The following is a 22,627-nucleotide window of genomic DNA, read 5'->3' as shown; positions in this document are numbered from 1 at the left end:
GCTGCTTCTACGTATGTGCTATTTAATCAGTAATATTCCAATAATATATATGATAAAAGCACACTCTGATGGGAACCATTTTGCATAATTAATATTTTTACCTCTGATACTTTAAGTACTCGCTGCCAGTACTTCTGTACCTTTACTCAAAGAAGAATTTAAATGCAGAACTTGTAATGGAGTGGGTTTTTTTTTTAATCAGTACTTTAGTAAAAGATCTCAGTATATCTTCCATCACAGACGATGACTTCAAAGAGTATAATAGTTAAAAACCAATTGATTTTTTAAATGAAGCTTATCTGTTATGTAACTAATGAATTTTGTTTTAAGTGACATGGATTTCTAATATTTTAGTTTACAACGGTAATGCCAATATTTTATTTTACACATTTCTTTCCTGATATATTATTAGAAGGGGCTTGCTACCACCTGTATTTATAGGTTCAGACGGCCGTCATTAGCCAACATTGGGAAATGGTTGCAATTTCATGAGTGTCATTAGGTTTAAGTGCCAAAACTATGTGGTTAGGTTAAGGAAAAGATATGGTTTTGGTGAAAGTACACCTGTTACATAACATAATGGATTGTGACTTCATCTGACCTGACTAGACATAACGAAATGTAATGTAAACTAACTTCACCTGACTTTCTCCTTTGCTCCTGTCTTAATTACTTTGGCCGATAAAGACCACCCTCATAACAATTAACGGCCATACTACCTCAACTCTATGCTCCCGATGACAACTGATAATGGCCATTTAATGGCCTGATAACTTCCTTCTCATGCTACTAGTAGCAGGGCTCTTCTAGCTCATATGTATTAGACTGATAGCCACTAATAACATCCGCCCAATCAGGTGATAATATTTTAAGTCAGTGTCTGGGGCTTGAATTGATCCTACAATCATAGCTGACCAAAGTTCCTAGTTAATAAAAGTCCTTGGTCTCTCTGCACAGCTCTTTGCAAAAAATTGTAATATTTATCTTTGTAATTGATTTTACATTTCTGATGTGCTAATTCAGTGAATTCAACCGCACTGAGTACAGTAATGACTCTTTATATGCTCGGTCGGTTCTGATGAAACAGGCTCCCTTCCTTTGCAAGGCAAATGTTCCTAAAAGGCATTCACATGGAAATTATTGAAAACTTGTACAATAATGATGAAGTAACTTACATGCATGTTCAGTGCTTTATCAGATATCAGTCTAAGGATACATTTATTTATGCTCAAAACTCTTTTGTGGCATAATAACAAAATAGAAATACAAGGTGTTTCCCAATGATAACATTGCTCAGACAGTTTTTTTGAATTTTGGTAATATTAACACCTTTAAATGTTGGATCAGTATATTTCAAGATGTTTGAGTGCATTTTCCCCTTGGTTTTAAAACTATCTCAGCGTGGTCATGGGTCCTGCATTGCCCAATTAAAATCTGTGATATTTAGAGAATTACATTCAGGGTCAGGTTCAAAGCTGTCAGAAGTTAAGAGGCTGCCCAAATGCTCTGCCCATTTACGTTCTGCAGACATTTATCCAGTAATTACTTTGAAAAATCCTGATGCAATATCTAAAAACAAGTTTTCAAATAGTTTCCACAGATGCCTAATAAGCTTTGAGAGTCTTGCACCTTAACTGCAGCACTACAGCTAGTTAAGTTTGGCATGATTATAAGGCTGCAGATGTCTCGAAAGATATGAGAGTTTATTTCAAGAAGACATGTCAATAATGGCCTTTCCTTACTTTGCATTAGAAAAACAAGTCAATCTCAACTCCAACTGGTCCAGGGCTCGGTAAGTAGGCTTTTAACCAAAAATAAAAGTAGATTGCATCTTTCACCAGATTGATTTTACAGTTTTACTCCTAATATTCAAGGCATTACATGCTCATGCATCTGTCAATTTAAATTAACTGTGTCATCAGTAGGGTTGGGCCACTTTAAGAATTTTTACAATGCTTTAGGCTAAACATCAAACACTGGACTGATGTACCGAATTTTACCACAAGGTCTCGCATTTGAATTTGCAGCCGTTCCTGATTGGGACATAATTACACCGTCTGCCAATAGCAAACGAGTATCTGACTATCACTTTGCATTATGTGAAATCAGAGCTTTCTGCCCATGCTGAAACCATTTAATATGCCCCTTTGTAACATAATATAAACAAACTTTATACTTCATCAGCTGTTGGCTTGATCAGAACAAAGATGTAACCACTTAAAAGATGGGAGGGTAGGCTTCTTGTCATCTTCCCATGTGTGAGCTTTTTTAACAGAAAATAGCTTTTATATCATATTTACTTGAAATGCTATACAATATAGCAAACAGCAAGTAGGTTGTTTTTAGTGTTTTTTCTGCTCCCTGGCAATGTTCATCCAGCCAGCTCCCACTTTATTTTGTTTTATGGTGAAAGAATTAGTTCAGCCCAAAACGGTCCTTGCAGCCAGTTAGGAATCATCTTTCATTGGTTTCAAATCCAAAATTTTGCCATATTTGCGCAGTTTTTGTTTATTGAGAGGCTAACTCTACCTCGTTTCCTCGTCACCTCCTAAAACGCTTGAACATTCTAGTAAACATGTGCACGGCTCATCCCTGCTCCCATCACACTGAAATTTAATCTCATGTTGCTGGCCTTGGCTGGCAGTAAACTGCACTTGTCCTTTAATGGCTCCATTAGTCCGTTTTACTAACATATAAACATAATATGTCAATCACATTGTCATATCAAGGGTATAGGTTTTGTTCCAAAATTGGGGTGCACATATTAAATGGGGCTTTGGGTAGTCCTTCACCAGAAAACCTTGAGCTTCAAACTCTTAATTTCCTGCATTCTGGTAAATATTTATGCACCAACTCGTGTCTTTTCTGTATCAATTTACACTGTAATTGTCTTTAATTTTGTCCAAAGAAAAATCATCTGCTCATGTTTTTATTATAGGGGACGAATGTAGATGTCCTAAATATCGAAAGGGACTTCTGCTATAGTAAGCCCTAAAATCTATGTCTATAGTACTAATGCAATGCAAGTTGGATTTAGGTTGTCATGCTGATGTAGGCTACTTTTTATTTTCCAATACATGTCATAGTGACAGTTACCGATTCAACCAGTTTGCAAAAAAGTTGTACACTGGACTGGAAAGGCAAACACGGAAATCGACTCAACGTTCATACAAAAACATAAGATTATTGTGGTTTTACAATTGATGCGTTTCAGCTCTGAAACAGTCAACTCTAAAGTCTTAGAGAAACCCAATCAGTTCACAGGTTTGAAAGGCATTTCATTTGTAACTTTATGGGTGATACACTTATTTCTCCATGTTTTATATGTTGTTTTCTTTGTCTCATCGATCTCTCATTTTACCTCTTCATTTTTAAAGCAGTTTCTTACTTTTCTTTTGAAAATTGCTCTACAAATTAAGTTTGCTAGCTCAGTTAAGTGTTTAAAGTCTTCTAAGCTGTGTTGTTTAATTAAAGGTAATTTAGAAGAAAAAAGTGCAAAGAAAGAATAAATGCTGCTCAGCCCCTGTATCGCCATTTGTTCTGGAATGAACTATTAACAGTCATTCATCTTAATGACAGCAGGGAGTTGGTATTTAGTGATAAAGTAGTCTCACTGATAGACAGATGGATGGAGATGAGGGAATTAATGTTAAATCTGGCCCTGATCTTGCAGCACACATGGCTTTCCCCGGCAGCAGGTCGGTGTGGGTTTGGAACTGAAGGGTAAAAAATTAGCTTGGGGTTTACAGCTGAAGACGATGCATCAACTATCCATGGACGTAACTGGAGAAAAATCATCTCGCTAGCAATAATAACTTTCAGAAAGCATTAATGATGCAGCACTCTGAGGTGCACTGCCACATCAACACCACTGCATGTGCAAAGTGCTTGTTTTGGCTGTGTGCATAACATGTATGTAACACATCGTGTACTCACGCATATTTATTCTCTCCGTAGAGACTTCCTGCTGTTTATTTTCAGACACAAGAGTGAGGGAGCTGTAATTGCCAGACTTTAAAAGCACTGGACTTTTCTGAATCAAAATAACATATGACTTTGAAGAGAAGTCTTCAAAGGGAAGCCGGGGAGTGTGTGAGAGAGTGAGTGAGAGAGAGGAGAGAAAAAAAGAGAGACGATATAGATAAATATCTGACCATACGCCCACATTTCAGCGACTGCTACTCTCCCCAGACACCCACTTAGAAGGAGGAGAGGACCTTTACTGGTCAATGTGGAGCCTTTTGATTAATTTAAGGCTGTTGTGTGCCACATCAAAGTTCGGATATATTTTGAAAAGAGGTGTAAGCAGCTCGAGTATCCCAATTGACTCTTTCTTCCATTAAATAGCCCTAACTAGGCTGAAGAGATGTATGAAATAATGACTTTTGTTCAGTCTTTGTAATGTGGAAATCAATGTGAATCCATTGATCTCACAGAGGTAATGAGGTAACATTTCTCTGCTCATATCTCACACATACAGTATTCCCAAGGCGCTTTAAATCCTTTTGAGTGTAGGAAAACACATCACTGGAGCCTTGAAAAGTTTGGAAATTCCCTGCTTTCAATTCTTATTTCTTAAGGATGGTTTGAAGACACAAAAGCTGTGAAACATAAGTGAGACTTGTCCTCAGAGGGAAATATGTTCACGTTGTAACATTGTATTACAATAGGGACTTTGACCATTCTTCCCACCTGTTCTGCTGTTCTGTTATGTCTCCCACGTAACCCAGAATCAACAGACTATTCAGTCTTTTTGTCCTTTTGTTTTCCTCTCTGAAGATTTGTATTTGTCTGAGTGACAAGACGGCGGCAGGGTATTTTCCTGTGTTGCATGTCTCTAGGGGATTGTTTGACTGACAGCCCTCTATGGCAGATTTTTTGACAGACGTTGTTTTTTTTGACTTTATCTTTATTGTGCCTGTTTAAAGTTAGTTTTGTCCCTTTCAATCTTTTTTTGTCTGCCATAAGGGGGTTTTCTTTGTCTGCTCGTATCCATTTTGTCTTCATGACTGGCTTTTGAGCAGGAGGGCTAAATGTCATTGAATGTATCATCCAGTGCCAGTGTTGGGCAGCAATTATTTACTGGTAGTGCATTACAATAGTAATATCAATCATTCCAGTAATGAGTAGTGTAACTAGTTATTACTAAAATCTCACTAATAATAGGCCACTTGAGGCTGGCTCCAAAACGTTAAAACCCCATAGACCCCCATGTTATAATGCCCAACTATACAGCAGAAATAAACATGTTCACAGCCTGGCACTAAAAAAACGTTTTGATCTCTATGGCTAGTTTCAACATCCATGGCCACTGTAAAGAGGGTGATTTTTTTTTATAGTTCACCATTTTACATTTTATTATAGCTGAAAGTTAAGCATATCAAGGGCGGGGCGACTTGAGTGACAGGTTATCTGTGAGCTGTTGCTACTGGTCGTTGCAGGAGCACACGTGGTAAAACTTGATTTAATGTGTGTTTTGTTTTATTAATTTCAAACAGAAGCCCCACTTCCTGCTGCCATTCTGCTTCTGAATATTTCACCCTGATTATGAAAACACAACAGGAACTTTTTCCAATTACTTTTTCTAGGGGAGGCCTTTCTAGTCAATGCTGTAGTAATTACCTGTGTGCCTATCATTGTTCATCCAATATCTTCTCATACTGAGCTATGACATATTTAATAGGTATAGTAAAACCAATTTTTATTGCTCTCTTGCAGGATTAGATTAGTATTTGATGTACCATATGCTTAGAGTCCGTTCTCGAGAGATGAGTTGAAGGAGTCTTTTATTGACTATAAATAAATCCATTTTCTCTTGTCCGTCATCTTTACATCTGGAAAATGAAAGGAAAACAAAGGGAGAGCCCACATGGGGGATTCAAGACAAGTCAGGCAAATTTAAATGGTGTATAAAATAAGGATATGTGTGTGTCTGTGTGCTGATGTATTTCTGATTCAGTACTTGAATCTATTGATCTTTGGAGATAAGATGGTGTACAATATTCAGGTGATGTGTAAATAGTGACACTGGGTTGTTTCCAGGGTGTGTTGCTCAGAGAAACACAAACTCCTACATATGCAATCATCGAGAGAGAGCGACAGAGCCGCCATGGCTGGTCAGCAGGAAGTCAAAATCTCAGATGATTTAAGGGGAGCTGCAGCACAGAGGGGGGAAATGAGCAGGAAGCAGGTGCCTTTGCTGACCAGCCTGCTCTTCCTGTTCCTGCTGCTGTTGGGTGTCATGCTTTTGTCAGGATGGATGCTGACCAGCCCCGGGACCTCAGAGCTCCTCCACTTAATTACCAAACACCTCTGTGACCCGATAATCATGTACAAGCTTGTGAATGCGCTGCTGTGTGCAGACATCTACTCGACTGCCTCTCCTGCACTTGCACTCAGTGGCGATAATGAGAGCATTTACAGCTTTAGCTGGTCAGCTGTGATTCAGCCAATGAAGTCAGCAGGGATACAAACCTGATGGACAGGTGTGCAGAGCAAATTGCTCTGCGTTATCACTGCATGCATAGTTTAAAAAATGAAATAAATCATAAGCGCTCCATCTGCTATTAACTTCTCCCCACTGTGTAATTGCACCCTGTTGTTCACATCCCGTGTCTTGATTGTGAAGAGGGCTAAGCACCTCTCTTAACACCCTCACCTTCGTCTCCCCCCGTGAATTGAATAGATTTAATTTGTGAAATCATTAAGTTCTCACAGCTGTACACCTGCACTCACCTGCTTGGATGATTTCAAATTTTTAAAAAAAGCACTGAGCTCAAAGGTTTGTCCACTAAGCTTAAAGACCCATTAAAATATACATGTGTACTTTTTTTATACCTCCGTGTGGGCGATAGCTGAGACTGGAGACATTATGTTTTCTGGTGTCCTTGTTCCTGCACGATTTCATTTTTTAAATACCTTTTGATCTAACTCTTGTCAATAGATTCTGTTTCTTTTTTTTTAAAAAAAAAAACAAAAAAAAAAAACAACAACAACAAAAAACACACTATGTATGTGTATATGTTCACAGTTATACAAAGAGCACAACATACTTCCTGTCTTTAATCTTTTATTGGAAGTGTCTTTAGCTCTCATAGCTGTGAACCTCTAATCACAGTGAAAGCAGAAGCAGAAGTAACTAATCAAATGGTTTGTTGTGACCATTTACTCCGTGAGTTGCAAATACGCTTTACTATTACTACTACTACTTCACTGATCCTTCAAGAGTAGAGGAACATATAAAATTTGTCAAGTATTTAATCACTAGAGAATCACAAGACAACAGTGCATCATATTACTTTTAAATGATCAAATTCAGCCCGGAAAGTTTGTCTGGACTTGCCCACACTTCACACTGAGCAGCAGAGTCTTCCATTTTTGGGCCTGAAGCAGCTCCACTGCAGCAGCAGCTGATAAAGTTGCTTCACCAAGGCCTAATCGATGGTATTTGAGGGAGGTGAAAATGTTCGTTGTTTGGTCTCTCCTCCCACATTTTTCTCCATCGACTTGGAAATTCAAAGAAGTGGCTTTCAGTCACAAGTCCACCCCTCTAATCTCCAGGCCCCTGCTGCTCCAGACATGCTTTATGTCAGCCCTAACAAATTCTCTGTGTAGCATGCTATCCCCCTCACTGCAGCACTGTCCACATGCAGTCTTGTGTATTTCTGTTGGTTAGAGAGCAGGCTGTGGAGACTAACTCAAGCTGGGCCTCAGGCATCCTGGAAAATAACAAATTATTTCTGGCAGTGAAAAATATGGAAAATGAAACACTACATTACCTGAAGATATTCCCAAAACATAGCTGCTTACAGGTTCCTGAATTGCTCTGTTATAAGTTTTCTTCTTATTTACTTCTTTATTAAAACAAAAAACATCTGTGTTTGCGGCATATTTACAATTTAAGGCAGTCGTAGGTGGTGTCTCCAGACTCTCGTTTTTCTTGCTAAACTCCTTAAGGTATTAAAAAAACTTAGTGAGATGCTACTGTACTTGCCTGAGTGGTATAACTCATCAAAGACAGAACAGAAAATGAATGTAGCAGAATTACCTGTTCCCCAGTGTTCACGCTGCCTGGAGTTGTGTTTTGCCTTATCTACGCCGGTGAGGAAGTGAAGTGAAAACAAACTCTGTAAGCAATAGCAATTTTACTCTCACAAAGTGGCGTCTGCTATCATCCTCGTGTCTCTGTGTTTTTAATAATAGTGTGTTGATTCTGCCTGAAATTTAGAAGTAGAAAGCGAATCACCATTGCCGTTTAACTGAATTAAATTTTTAAATAAACAAAAACATTTAAACGCAGCACTTTTTTTCATTTTTCAGGTTGAAGTTAAAGATCTGAGACTTTTATCATACACCAAATAGCAGTATTTTTGTCAGTTTTTGTTAACAAATTTGTAAAAATCTGCAATATTAAGCACTTTTTTAAGATTATCCATCCAGATGACAGGTGTAGCATATCAAGATGTTGATTAAACAGCATTATCACTACACAGGTGTGCATTGGGATGGTCACAATGAAAAGCCACTCTTCAATGTGCAAGAAGAGCTGTTGCCTGTGAACGCAACATAATGGAAAAATTATTTTTTTTGGAGCTGTAGACATATCTCTGTAGCTCTAATATGCGCTGATGTGTGACATATTGTTTCCAATCACATACATTTTTTTCCAGTTTCTTCCTGTGGTCTGTCTTTCCTTTCATGTATGCCAGCAAGCTGAATTATGTTTGAAAAGAGTTTGAATCTGGTATGTTTAAAAACGCCAGGCAAGTTTGGCAAGATAAAAATGTCATAGTTCTTTCAAAGCTCATGGAAGATGCTGGATGTGGAGATCCTGAGCTGGTGTGGTTAGACATGGTTTTGGTTGTGAGGCCAGTTGGATGCACTGCCAAATTAACAGAAAAGCTCTGGTGGACATCTCTGTCGTCAATGGCATGCTCCCTCAATACTTGCAACGTCTGTGTCATCATGTTGGGTGATTTAACTGCACATTTAAGAGTCGCTTTTTATTGTAACCATCCCAAGATGCACCTGTGTGTTAGTTTGCCACACCTGTCAGGTGGATGATTATCTTTGAAAAAAAGAAGAGTTAACAAATTTGTGACCAAAATTTGACAGAAATATATCTACTGAGTGTATAAAAAAACTTTGACATAAAACTGTGGAAAATGGCAGCAAAAACAAAAGTGCTGCATTTAAGTGTTTCTTATTTATATTTGTATGCTGTATGTTGAGAGATCGAGTGTGGTATGTCTGCCTACTTATTTTGCAAACCATTGGCTGGTTGTAGATGATTAAGATAAAACTTTCGGGCTGAACGTGCAGTGTGATTGACAGAAAACTGATAGAGAGTAGCTGTCTGGCAGAATACACGGTCAGTAATGTGTCAGCTTTGGAGGTTGTTTGGATCAGCACAGCCATTCGTATTTTCCTGCGTTTGATTATTCATCAGTAAACATTCTGCCCCTGCCTGTCGATGCCGCCGCCTTGGTAATGGATGCTTTTATTAAGGCTGATTAGATTAATTGTAGAGGATGAAGACACATTTGCTGGCAGTAGACCCTCAAGGGTAGAAGGAGAAATGATCAATCAGTCGTGTCCATCTCAAACCTCATAATGCACTGCTGATTGTTTGAAGTGCAGGGCTGGAGGAGATTTATATTGATGTAAGAGAGCTCAGGCTTTTCTCTCCCTGTGTCTATTATCTATCTCTCTCTCTCCACACACACACACACACACACACACACACACACACACACACACACACACATACACACACAAACATCCAGGGAATCTAAGTATCTGCGCCCTCTCTGCCTCCTCAGGCCAATGAAAAAGTCCTGCTTCAGTGTCTGAACAAATGCTGCTCCTTGACAACAAAACAAGAAGAGAATTTGTGTTCCACTCATCTAAAAATGACCTCTGATATAAAAAAGAGGTTGTTTACAACCACAAAAGTGCATGCCTTAGGAAGTTTTTAACAATGCACTCAAAAAAAAGAGAATACTTTCTCCTCGTATGTCTGCCTTTTTAATAATGCTCATTCAGAACGAGACGTACATTGTAATAAAATGGAGCGAGAACCAGAACTTGCATAAGACAGCAATATATTAGTTTAAATATTTTTCTCTTCTTTTGACATTTTGAATTTGTAAAACATAACGCAAATGTTATGCTACTAGATGCAATTCCTTCTTTATATATGTGCAAGTTTGGTGATTGTGGTGCTAGCTGCACTGCGTGCATCACACACTCAGAGGCAGTCAATAATCTTAAAGTTATATTCCAACAAAACCACCAGTTATCCATCTTCTTTTACAGGTTGAAAATACTTGAGGGGAGTGTGTATTTTCACACTGAGATCCTGAGATTGCTTTTCTGAAAATCAGTGTCTTTGTGTTTTCTTTTAGCTCCTGTTTTCTTTTTTTTTTTTTTTGCTTATTTTCTTGTGCTTATGCAGAGCCGAGCTCTTTATATAAAGATAAATAACACAGCCAGCACTAATCATTTGACCCCCCGCTGGTTTTATTTTGCTATAAGTAACAGATCAAAGCAGTGCAGAAAGAAAGATATAAAATATTAACAATGTTGTATCTGTGTTTGTGCATACATGCACTAGGGAAGACAGCTGAGTGTTTGACAAGCATATAGGGTGAAATTTGTGTAATATGTTCAGTTAATTACTGTTTTTTTTTGTTTTGTTTGCTTGTATTTATTTAGCTGTATTGTGTAACATTTTAGGAAATCTAAAGAGTAAGGTCACCTCAAAATCCATATTTTCACTCTTACCTGTAGTGATATTTATTAATCTAGATTGTTTTGGTTTGAGGTGCAGTGTTTTGGAGATAACGGCCGTAGAAATATCTGCCTTCTCTCCAATGTAATGGAACTTCATGGCACTTGGCTTGTGGTGCTCCAAAAAATAAATTAAAAAAAATCAAAAGCATTGTCTCTTTCCAGAAATCATGAACCAGTAACTCAAGATAATCCACAGATTTAGGAACTTAGGAACCGTTTTCTTTCTACTGAACTACACCCAATTTTGGGCTGAACTGTCCCTTTAATTGCATTGATAGATATTTTTCTTTTTTTCAGTTACTTTTTCTTGCCTGTGTTAAAGTATGTTTGCCCAAAAACTGAACTGTAAATGCAAAACAGTTTTATGAGCCTGGATCACTGTGTTAGCGAGGGTTTGTTCACTCTTTCATTACAGACACACTCAGCTCTGGTGCCAGTTAAAGTTATGATAGATTGCTCTCGGTTGGGATGATCCAAGTTTTGTGCTGATGTTGTTTCACTCGCCTGGCTGTGCTGATGTTGTTTGTAGGTGAGGGGGATGTATAAAGACACACAAACACACGCACACACACACACACACACACACACACACACACACACACACACTCCGTAAGGTCAAGAAGCCATCCACTACTAGAAGGCAGTTTTGCAATCTGTGCATTTTATTGTGCCTGCTGTGTGTTTTCATGATTAAGGATGCACTTGTACGAAGAGCCTGTGAGGTTTCTCTTTCCATGTAAATGATCAGATGTCGCCATGCATACATCGAATCTCAATTGACTGCATAAAGTGCTACCCCTCTCACCCTCCCCTTATTGTTGTAAGCATCCAAATGCATTCTCATGTGCACATTTTCTTTAAGAATATGATTAATTATATGACAAAAGGAGCTTATCCTTAGCTTAATGCAGCTTTTTTTGCAAATTTAAAGAGCTAGCTTGGACAGATATTGCCTGTTATGTTATATTTATAATACTTCTGTCATCAGCTCCCTCCTTTCTTTCTCTCTCCATATCTCAGTCTAACTTTGCCCTCTTTTCTGCCTCCCCTCTTTTTTTCTGATCGTGGTTTGCTATTGAAGGCTTGCTCATTGTGAACGAAATGGTCCCCGGCTTCTCTCTCGGCTGTGAGGTTTACAGCCAATAGCCCTTAGAATGGCTTCATTTCCCATCAGCCCCCCCACCCCCTCCTTGAGGGAACGTTTAGTTGAGCTAAAGGCCAATCAGGAGAGTCCAGGAGATCAGTAAAGCCTTGGCCTGAAATCAATCCTCAAAGTTCATGAGCTCATGACTCTGGGGCACAAGGGGAATCAACTTCTCATCGACAAATTAATTTTAACCAGACAGAGTCCCTTCAGAAGGACCAGCATGTCAATTATCGATTATTTAAAACTAAGATACATGACGTAATAAATAAGAGCACTGGGGACACCTTGTTAAAGCAATAATCCTGTATTCATTTACCATTGTAACCCTTTGAAACCAAGCAGCTTAATAAAACTCCCAAAATTAGCAAGAAATTAGTAAAAAGTTACAAGAAAATTACCTGAAAATATGAATTATAAAAAGTTAAAAGAAAAAGAAAAAAATGTCGTCAGGACTGCTAATTTTAAATACATAATTAAGATCATTAAAAATATAGTTTTGTGGACACCGCCCCTACCTTATTTTCACACAATTTCACCTTTTACTAATTCTTTTGCAGTTTGCTGTACATTTCTTGCCAAGTTGCTCAATATGTTTTTTCCTGTGCTTTTGAAAGAAATCAAACCAATTTTCACAGGTTCCACAGGTGTGAATGCCAAAGGTATCCGAATGCAGCACAAGAAAACTGATGCTGATCCAGGTGTTTAAGCCAATTGCAACAGAAGCAGAGAGGTGAAAGAAACATATTTAACTGTTGAATTGTGAGCTCAAACGGCTGTGAGCATGCAGGCATATGTTAAAAAAATGATCTACAGTATCTGAAAGATCCCACCTGTTGCTTAAACTGTGTGTTAAATATTTAATGTAGCCTTGACTGGCTGTTGGCTACCACAGTACAAAGAAAATGTCAGAGGATTGAAAGCAACTGGCTGCAGGGTTCAGACCAAATCGACAGAAAGTACTGTTTAACAGAGAGCACACTCTAAAATGGAAATGAAATTTCATGATCAGAGGCAGAGAAATCAAATGTAATGTACTGCAGGAAATTCTTTTACCACCTCGGGCAAACCACAAATCGACTTATTAAACCCCAGAAAACAGTGTGAAGAGAATAATTTGTATTTCTCAGTAAAATGTTGCACTCATAATATTAGCAAAACAATATTTACTGCGTGAAGTTGACAGTGGGCGAAATACTGCTGACTACAAGCTCAGCTTTTGAGTTGACATTGTGTTATATCTGACACAGCAGGAAATGTAAGTCATAAGAAAGCACAAAGAAAATGACAAGCAGTGGAGAATTTGTCTCTGCCTAATTAAATTTTCAGTGTAATTTGGCACTACAGGCGCAGGGACAGCTCCTCATTCATCATCAGATAGGTGACAATATGCTCTGAGTACATTATGTCTATATTAATGTTTAATTTTAGAGATGAGCTATTGAGTCATAGAAAAGAAAACGTTTCCCAGGCACTTTTAAGAAGAGGAAGGAGACAAGTGATATTGAAAGCTTTCATTGACTCGGGCTTATTAGATAAAAAGGTCGACTGGTTTCGACCTTAGATCTTCATCAGTGTGGAAAGAAAGACTGAGTGAGCGTTTGGCCTCTGGAGTTTTGGGAGTTTAACGTTTGTTTTGCAGGTTTTTCTTTCCAAACTTTGATGCTTCAGGAAAAAGTGAGGCATGAGTGAGATATCGGTGAGTTTTTGGCACATTGTTGTCTAACTTTGCATTACGATTCTTTCAAATAGTCAGACTCAGGGTTGATATTTGTCTGTATCCTGGGTCGTCAACAGTGGGAACTATGGGGTCCTCAGAGGTGGTCCGCCAAATTATTGTTCGGTACTTTAAAAAAGAAAAGTTTTTCAAAAACTTTTCAAAAATAAAGATATGTCCGAAAAATAGATATGAAGATGAATTCAAGGTGTTTTTTTCCTTTGCAACAACTTATCTTGGTGAAGGTGGAGTTTCCTCACCTGCCTAAAAAGTAATTAGGCTGATTGGGGCTTTTGCCTGATAACCTCAATCTACCCTCACCAACCAATCTAGTGTCTGAGTGACAGAGATAATTGTGTGATGTCACATGTTGAACTGGCCTTTGGACAGACCAACCTCAACCAGTTGCGACCAGCTGAGACTGAACAGATGAGTCATCCCAGATGCCTCTCATTAATGCATTTTGACTCATTATCAGACCTTGCCTTCACCTTGACCCTGTTATTACAATCTCCTCTTGAATCAGCAGCTTAAAGTAAGGCGCTTCCAGCCGTGACTCTGTTAATGAGACACGCAGCTTCACTGAGCCAAGGTGGCCCTTTGGGGTGAATTGGTTTTGCACATTACTGGAGCTGCCTATTGATTCCTGACAGATGATGTGAGCTGGATATGAGCATGATGAAATGAAACGCAAATATCTGACAGATCAAATAACGTCAAATAGATGCAGATGAGGTGTTTTAGAGATGACTGTTCTGCTGTCATATTAAATTATTTGTTGAAATGTATAGTTTAGATGCTGGCTTGTTTTCTCTGTTTGTATCAAGCTGCACATGCTTTTGGTGCTGTGTGTATATGCAATATCATATCTATATGTCCCTCTTATTGTTATTCATATCCTGTATTTTCCTCTTAGTAATATTTGTTCAGTTCATCTTCTCTTTCGTCTTTCTCAGCTGCAGACAGGCATGCCCCTAATCACATGATCACATTCTTTCACACGAATGAATTAAATGAAGGATGACTAGTTAAATATGTAATTATTTTGTACTGTAGCAGTGCCAATTCCACTGTAAAACCTGACAAATTGATCTTAGTTGTTTTTTTGTTTTTTTTTTCAAATCTAGGAAACCAATTGCCTTGGAAAAATGTATGTAAATATAATTAGTCTTAATTTATGTTTATCTAATTATTAAGTTTACTTAAAATTTAGTAATATGTACTTAATAATGTGAAGTTGTTGCTGTTGTTACTGTGCTATATATCTGTTATGTTGGTTGCAAAATAGTCATATTTGTATTTTCTTTCTTTTCGTAAACAAAACAGAACTCTCATATCGTCTAACTTCATCACTGGCAAAATCCTCTTGGTCATGATCAAGTTAAGTTTAGTTTAGTGAAGTTCCCATCACTTAGAAAGAGCAAGTTAATTTCATTTTTCATTTTTAAGATGCAACAACTTCACAAATTAAATAAATGCAGCTACATTTTAAGTAAAACAGATAAAAAGTAAACAAAAGTAAGTAAAACTTTCCTTTTTCAAGGCAACCATTTTCCAAGATTATTGGAAGTAAGATCAGCTTTTCAGATTTTACACTGCATGTTGATGGCTTGTTTGATTGCTAAAACAAACCAAAAGTGCATCGTCATCTTGCTTACACATTATTCATGAGTGAGGATGGTTGTCAGCTTTCTTTACAATCACTCAGGCGTACTGTAGGTGTTCCTGGCAACATTTGTTTGGCATTTGTTGCCATTATTGGCATGTGCATGTGGCAACTCAGCCAGCTCTCTGCAGCTTTTTGCTGACAATTGGTACAAACCTCGTAAAGATTGATTCATCACTTTTGATCTAATGAGTAACTGATGCTTTTCCTTACTTTGAATTCCAAAGTAGCAGCCCCCACAAACACACCACACTACGCTCTGACTAACTCTGAGCTGGCACACACTCTCGCTTGTTAAAAAAGACGTAAGAAAGTGGAGAGTGGGCCGATGGCAGAGGAAAGATAACAGCATCACAGGGTGAGAAATAGTAGTCAGGGAGGTATTTCTGGGCACATTCCCAACTGGGACAATTTCTGACCTTTTTTACCATCCAAATCAGCGTTTTACTGCCAGCGGGACAGTAGGCAGTCTATTGTTAAACCCTGCATTAGTTTTCATGTAGACCCTTATCACTGTGTGTGTTGTAAACCTGCGTTAAAATGATCATGGATGTGTAGTAAACCTTTATTCTCCTCTCCTCCCACGGTATTATCTCTCCTCTGAGTGTACCGCCACACAGTCAGCAGGACAGCTAATAGGGTTGTAAGCAGTTAGGGCGCCTGTGAAGCTCCAGTCGGGAACATTAACATAGCAACACCACAAGAATGAATGTGTTATCAGGCCTCGCCATGGCAACATACAGACAACTTTTAATGAGTGGGTCGGAGCTGTTGTTGTGTTAGTGAAATTTTCTGAAGGATATTAATTAGTAGAATGAAAGGCAACGTAAAATACATAGGACGAGCACGCTGTTGCTGAGGGTTTCCTCTTTGTCAAAGCCTGTTTACAAAATGTAAAGCGAGCATCCCTTAAGCATTAATTAACGGATTAATAGTTGAAATGCCATAGTGACATAATATTTACAATCATGTGGAAAACATCTTGCTGTTTTGTTTGTATACGAAGGGTGTCTGCATGTCCAAAAAAAAAAAACTTAAAATGTCTTGAATTCAATTTTATAAATATAAGGTCTGAAAAGTAATTCATTATTATTTATGAGGCCTTAATTGCCACAAACATTTGATCTTTTTTTTCTGTAACATTTTAAACATTTTATTTCATTTTTTGCAAGAAGAGAGAGTCGAAACTACATCGCAAGGTTGATCCATAAAAGCACAAAATAAATAAGTAAATTATTACATGGAAAATAAGAAAAATATTTGATCAAGTGATTTCTTCCTTTACTTTTTTTCATTTTAATCAATTTTATTCAAGAAGCAATTTTATTTTGTACGTTGATCAGACTCGTACTCAGTGTCCCCAATTCAAATTTGTGGAGAGTTTTTAACTAACGTTTTTAACGGTATCTTCTGTTTCTACAGAAGAAGATGAGTCCTTCTGTTTCTGACGTTACAAAGCTTTAAACTTATCACTGAACCTAACACTTTTTACTTTATGCTGTTGGCAAAATGTAGATTAACCTAACTCACCCTTATGACTTTATCCTAAAACATACCTCCTCACGGGACTGCAAATATACCACTTACCATTAATGCTTGAATAAGACATACATGATTTCAAGAGTTCAGTCTCAAATTGACTTAAAAAATGATGTTGGAAATGTTTGGATTTAAGTGACTCCAGCATATTTTTAGAAAAGCAGCACAAGAAGCCTCTGAGTTTTGTTCTGTCAGTACAAGAGGGAAATTGCTTATCCGAGTGAGTTATGTACAAACAACAGCAAACATGAACAAGCTAGGGACCTCACACACTGTTAGTACAATTGAAGCAGGCGTTGGGAAAAACTTTTCTTGAGGTGTAAAATCCCAGTGCTGTTCAGTGCTGGTTTGTTTCACCACAGTTATACTAAGTGTTGGGGAAGAGGAGGACAGGCTGGTGGCTCTGCCAGCAGCAGCATGGTGCTCGGTAATTTACAGGTCTGCAAGCGAGAGCTCAACCAGCAAGAGTTGTAAGAGTACTTAAAGCTGTGAAATGAACTCCAGATCTGGAGAATGAGCCGCCGGTGGATGTACGATGTGTTCCTGTTGACTTTACTGCAGGGTTTTTATCTATGGGGATCTGAATATGTTTGCTTTTCTATGCAAGACTTAGGGCTTGGCAGAGAACCGTAAGCCGGAGGTTTTGTGTGGCAGCAGATATGCGCGTTTGTGTTGGTGGTTTGAGACTTTTTTGTGTTTTTATGCCTCAGAAAGAATGTGTGCATCTGTGCTTTGCTCTGAGGCGATGTTATATGTATACTGCTTTTGTGCAGTGTTATGCATCAAGTTTAACATTGGTCAGGTCTTGTATTTATCAAACTTCTGAGTAATGCAAAATAATAGGTCAACTCAGGAGTGAAAAAGTTGGTGAGTGAGAGGAATAAAACGCATTTATCAGGCAGCTTATTTTACTTAAACAGAAGTCTCTGTACAGAGTGTCTGTGTGTGTGTGTGTGTGTTACATTACAGGAGTATTGCTTTTCACTGATATGTAAACAGCATTTTGATGTTGTCAAAGTTAAAGTCATGGCAAAATAAAAAAAAGTTTTATATGAGTTTGTAAACAAAAAAAAAAAGACTTACTGGCCACCCAGCCAAATTTGAATGATTATATATATATATATATATATATATATATATATATATATATATATAGTATATATAGTATATAAAATTAGGTCCCGAAATTGTGAAATAATCAGCTGTACAAAAACAGTAAATGCAGCATCAAATGTGTAACAAAATGACAAGGCAGTTTTTTCTGTTTTTGGACTTTTATTTGTAAGAGGTTTTATTCTATGTTTATGTGAAGAGGTGAAATTTAGGGGGTTTTACTTATATATCTTAAATCTGCAAGAAGTCCCAAAATGTTTTGAAGCTGTTTGATAATTAGTTACTTCTTTTTAGTTGCAGTATTCTTGGGCCAGATGTTGTTCTAAACTCACTTTAAGACTCGATGAGGAAGATTGTTGGTGTCTTTGTGGAGTCTACACTGAAAGCATTTTCAGTCAGCGGTAACCTTTTGAGCAGAGGTCAAAGGTCGTTGAGACAGGATGCGCCAAGAGACCACACTGTTGGACCTCTGCGCAGTACTTCCAAACAACTTCATGAAAAGGAATATATTGTGCATGACAGCGTTGTGAAAGTCAATATAAAGTCAGAGTGAAAGCCGGCTCACGGTGGCCTCTCGTCTCCTCTCTGCTGTGACAGAATTGGAATGAGGGCAGAGATCACAAAGCACTCGTGTCAATACGGCATAAGATTTTGTCATAAAAGAAAGCCAAAGATCTGACACCTTAAATCTAATTCTGGTTTCGACCCTGGACTTTCCTTTAACCTGTCTAAATCAATGCACATCTTTCTTTTCTTGAATCATGATCCAAAAAGGGAATTTTAAATCTCACTTTCTCTTTCCCCTTGTGTGTGTGTGTGTGTGTGTGTGTGTGTGTGTGTGTGTGTGTCTCTCTCTCTCTTTCCAGACGCGAACCGTAACCTGACAATGGCTTCTAACTCCATGACGATGCCCATGTCAGACCCCAGCGCCTGGGCAACAGCCATGAGCAACCTGGGGATGCCTCCGATAAGCATGACTGGACAGCAGCTCATGCCAGGTACCACAGAAACAGGTCACAGTGAAAACATATTGGTGTGGGAATTTCTGTCCCACAGCTCATAAAAAATGAATTTGTTAGATTTTTGTTGACACTTTTCATGGTTAGAAGATAAACTGTAGGTAAGGTATAGCTGCCTACATGTTTAGAGGTGGGAGAAACAGCCGCCTGAAAGTTACCTTGTTTGGTCGTAGCCGTGAATCCGCAGACTGACTGGGGAAAAAGTGTGTAGGAGGAACTATGAGTAACAGTGTTTCCTCCCCCTCCGCTGCCCTCAAAGTGCCCTTGAGCAAGTCGGTGAGCATCAGCACTGGAGCAGTTGTACTCATCGCACTGGGCAGCTCCCGATGCGTCAGTGTTTGAATGTCTGGAGCTTCCCCTCCTCTGCATCTACTCCCCCAGGCCATGATAATTAAGGATGTGCTGTTAACTCATTTTCCTGCTTAAGTAAAGGTTTTAAAATGCCAAATGTGTCCGGAGGATGACGACGTGTATGTGTTTTTATACCTGAGTGGGGCCCGTGGAGGCGGGAAGTCATCACTGTCTGACTGTACAAAGTCCAGCTGGAGCTCAGGATGTTTACAGTATATGTGATAACACCTTAAAGGAGTTCCCTTTGCTGTTCAAACTAGTCATCGAAGAGTTAGTAATCTTCATTCAGCCCCCACAGAGTTGATAAGTTTCATCAGGTTTTGCTGAGCAAGTAAGTTTTAGTTAAGGTGAAAGATTCATGCAGTGGTGCGTGGGGGCATATAGTCGCATGGCGCTAATTGTAGTTTTTAATGATTTTTCAATACATTTCTTGATGTCTGAATTGATATACGTCAGCTGTGAAGCTGAGGTAAGTTGCCACTTTAATTGTGGTATTCTGTGAGTAACTTGACGTCATATCTGTGTCAAGAAAACAAAGTGAAGTGAGAAATTTCCTGGCACATTAGCAAACTTTCTGTTGCTGCAGTTACACAGATTAGACCCAGCCTGCTGCGAACCCGTGCACTGCGGTTTATGTCAGCTGAATTCAAATCACTGCAGCTGCTACTGTGAATGCCATGATCAGAGCTTCAGTCTTGAGAGCTGTGAGGTTAACTGTTGAAGATAAGACCATTAAAACAGTCATTAATTGATTTACCACTTTGCTATGCAGTATATGATGCTGCTGAAGTATAAAGTCAGAAAGACTGACTGAAATGTGATGTGTGTTGTTTTTAGAAATGTCCCAAGACAAACAGTCTGTTAAAGTGTATAAATTATCTTTTTCTTATGGTCTTCAGTTAAAAAGTATATAAAAAAAAACATTAATTGTAAAATTGAATCCCATTACTTTACAATTGCAACACAGGTTCATGATAATACCACATATGGAGGTAAGCTTATCATCCCATCCCTAATAAAGACTGACAGCTGGGGGAAACAGCTAGCCTGGCTCCATCAATAGGTAACAAAATCTTCTTACTAGCATGTCTAAAACTCACTGCAAGAGCAAGTCCTGGCCATGTGAAGTGATTTAGAGACCAAAAGATTCACTTTTCCTACCAAAGAAATAGTCTTGCACCTAACCCCCTGTAAAACCATGGACAGATTATGAGACTGGTATCAATGTTCTCATCTAACTCTGCCAGAAAAAGAGTAATCGTACCTCCCCACATGTTGGATTGTTCCACCGAAAGAGACGTCAGCCTGTGTGCGTAGGGGTGTTTAGATTTATAGCTCGTGTTTGCTTTGGTCAGGCCGCATCGGGTCAGCAGCTGAAAATGCGCCAGCGTGTGTTGCCATATCAAATGTGCCAAGTTTACAACAGAGGGGTTTCGGAGGAGATAATGTTTCTGCATGCTGATCCCTTCTGCATAACCTAGCTCACTTAGAGTCAAGATATGTAAGCACATCAACATCCCGATAATCCCTCTGAGGCCTGATTTTTTTAAACTACAGTTCACAACCCCATTTGAGGCACAAGCAGACTTCTTTTATTGAAAAGTGTGACTCAGCGGATACGCCTGTGCCCTAAAAACAGAAATGCACAGTTACATTGCAATAATACAAACACAATCAACAGTTAAATAAGTTATTTGTACAAAAACCATAAACTTCAGTACACAAGATGGTGGTTTATGTTCTTCTACGTAGACAGTTTTCCAAGAAGAGGCACACATAAACAGCTCACTTTATTGACGCAAGAATACAGCTCCCAGTTTTTTTAACATACTGTTATGTTGTGTTTGCTATTAAAAAAGTAATCAGCTTCATCTCCAAAATGATGTGTGCTCACAGGCGGTTTCAGACTAACGGCAGGCAACACACACAACTGAACTGGGTGTTGATTGGTACGCTACATTAAAAAAAAGCGCTGAATTTCCTCTAATGAGGCTTTTTCGCAGTGTTTAATTTAGAGGATCTGGTGTTTTCTGTCAGTCAGGAATAGTATTTTATTAGAAAAATACTTGTTTGAGCGATTTCTCTCTCAAATTGCTTTCATAAATACTCTTTTAACTCATCTTCATTTATTTGCAAAGTGTCACAAGGAGTCTTGCATTTACTCTGAACGGTATTTAAAAGTAATAATTTAAAAGGAAAATCATTAAATCTGAATGATAACAGTCTTTAAATATACTAAAAGAGAGACTCCATGAATCTCAAGGTCTCATTACTGTTCTCTATTAACTTTATACAATTGGCCATGTACAAAGAGTCAATAATTCCCACAGGGAGGTGTAGCAGGAGCAGTAAGCTCTTGGAGTTCACCCCGGAGGAGAGAGCTTTGAGCCCCAGGCTTAAACACAAAATGAACTTTTTGCATACAGACATCTGGGCATAAGTTTAGCTGCATCCATGACGTGTGCAAACTCCACATGTAATAAAACGACTCCTCATGTGCTGGCCCCCTTACAGAGATGGTTGGAGCCCTGAAAAGGTCCAGTGGCCCCCACCTAATCTGCTTTACTCATGTCAACACATTCTCTCTCTCTTTCTTACTTTAAGACTTTAAACATTGATTAGCATCAGTTTTTTTGTGCGTTCAGACACCATTTACAAGCTATTTAACCCTTTGAAACCTGCAGATTGGTTTGATTTCTTACACAAAACATGGGGGAAAGGGCAATAACCAACTTGGCAAGAAATGTCTAACAAATTGCAAAAAATGTAGGTGTGGGAATCACCAGAAGTCCCACAATACGATGTTATCACAATACTGAAGTTGTGATACAATATTACTTAGATTTTAAATGTTTTACAACAAGCTGAGTATTGTGAGAACATACAGTGTGATATATTTTGATGGATATTTTACACTGCAAATTATGTCCCCAAATGAAATTTTTTTCAACATTAGTTTTATCGAATGAGATGACATTCTCAATCTGCTCATGTCACTGCAATCATTTTTATATCTAAAAAAAATGCAGTTTCTTTTTTTAGTAGGCTACCAAATGATTAAGTTTTGTTTGCAATATTAATAATTTTAAAAAATCAATACTTGGTGTTCACCAGTCGTTATTGCAATACAATTATATCAAAATCATTAGAAAATTGTCCAAAAACTAGGGAAAAAATGTCCAGAAGATTATTAGTTTGTTGTGTTTACTTTTACTTTGCTTATTTTTGGGTTTGATTTTTTTCTTATCATTTTTACCAATTTCTTGCTAATTTTTGGGCCACTG

General features: G+C 38.3%; 1 protein-coding gene across 4 annotated transcripts in view; it reads left to right on the top strand.

Moving 5' to 3' along the window:
- Positions 1–22,627, top strand: part of LOC121948060 (ecto-NOX disulfide-thiol exchanger 2-like) — a 219,905-nt gene that overhangs the window by 105,117 nt on the left and 92,161 nt on the right. For all 4 annotated transcript variants that reach the window (XM_042493314.2, XM_088080894.1, XM_088080895.1 and 1 more), the window contains exon 3: positions 18,840–18,971. In XM_042493314.2, coding sequence (XP_042349248.2) covers positions 18,840–18,971 — 132 coding nt within the window. The remainder of the gene's footprint in view (positions 1–18,839; positions 18,972–22,627) is intronic.

The sequence above is a fragment of the Plectropomus leopardus genome, chromosome 8 (assembly GCF_026936395.1).
Source record: "Plectropomus leopardus strain MGB_pleo_1.0 chromosome 8, ASM2693639v1, whole genome shotgun sequence".
In the NCBI taxonomy this organism is placed as follows: Eukaryota; Metazoa; Chordata; class Actinopteri; order Perciformes; family Serranidae; genus Plectropomus; species Plectropomus leopardus.
The sequence above is the reverse complement of the archived record's forward strand: the minus strand, read 5'-3'. Positions and strand labels throughout refer to the sequence as shown.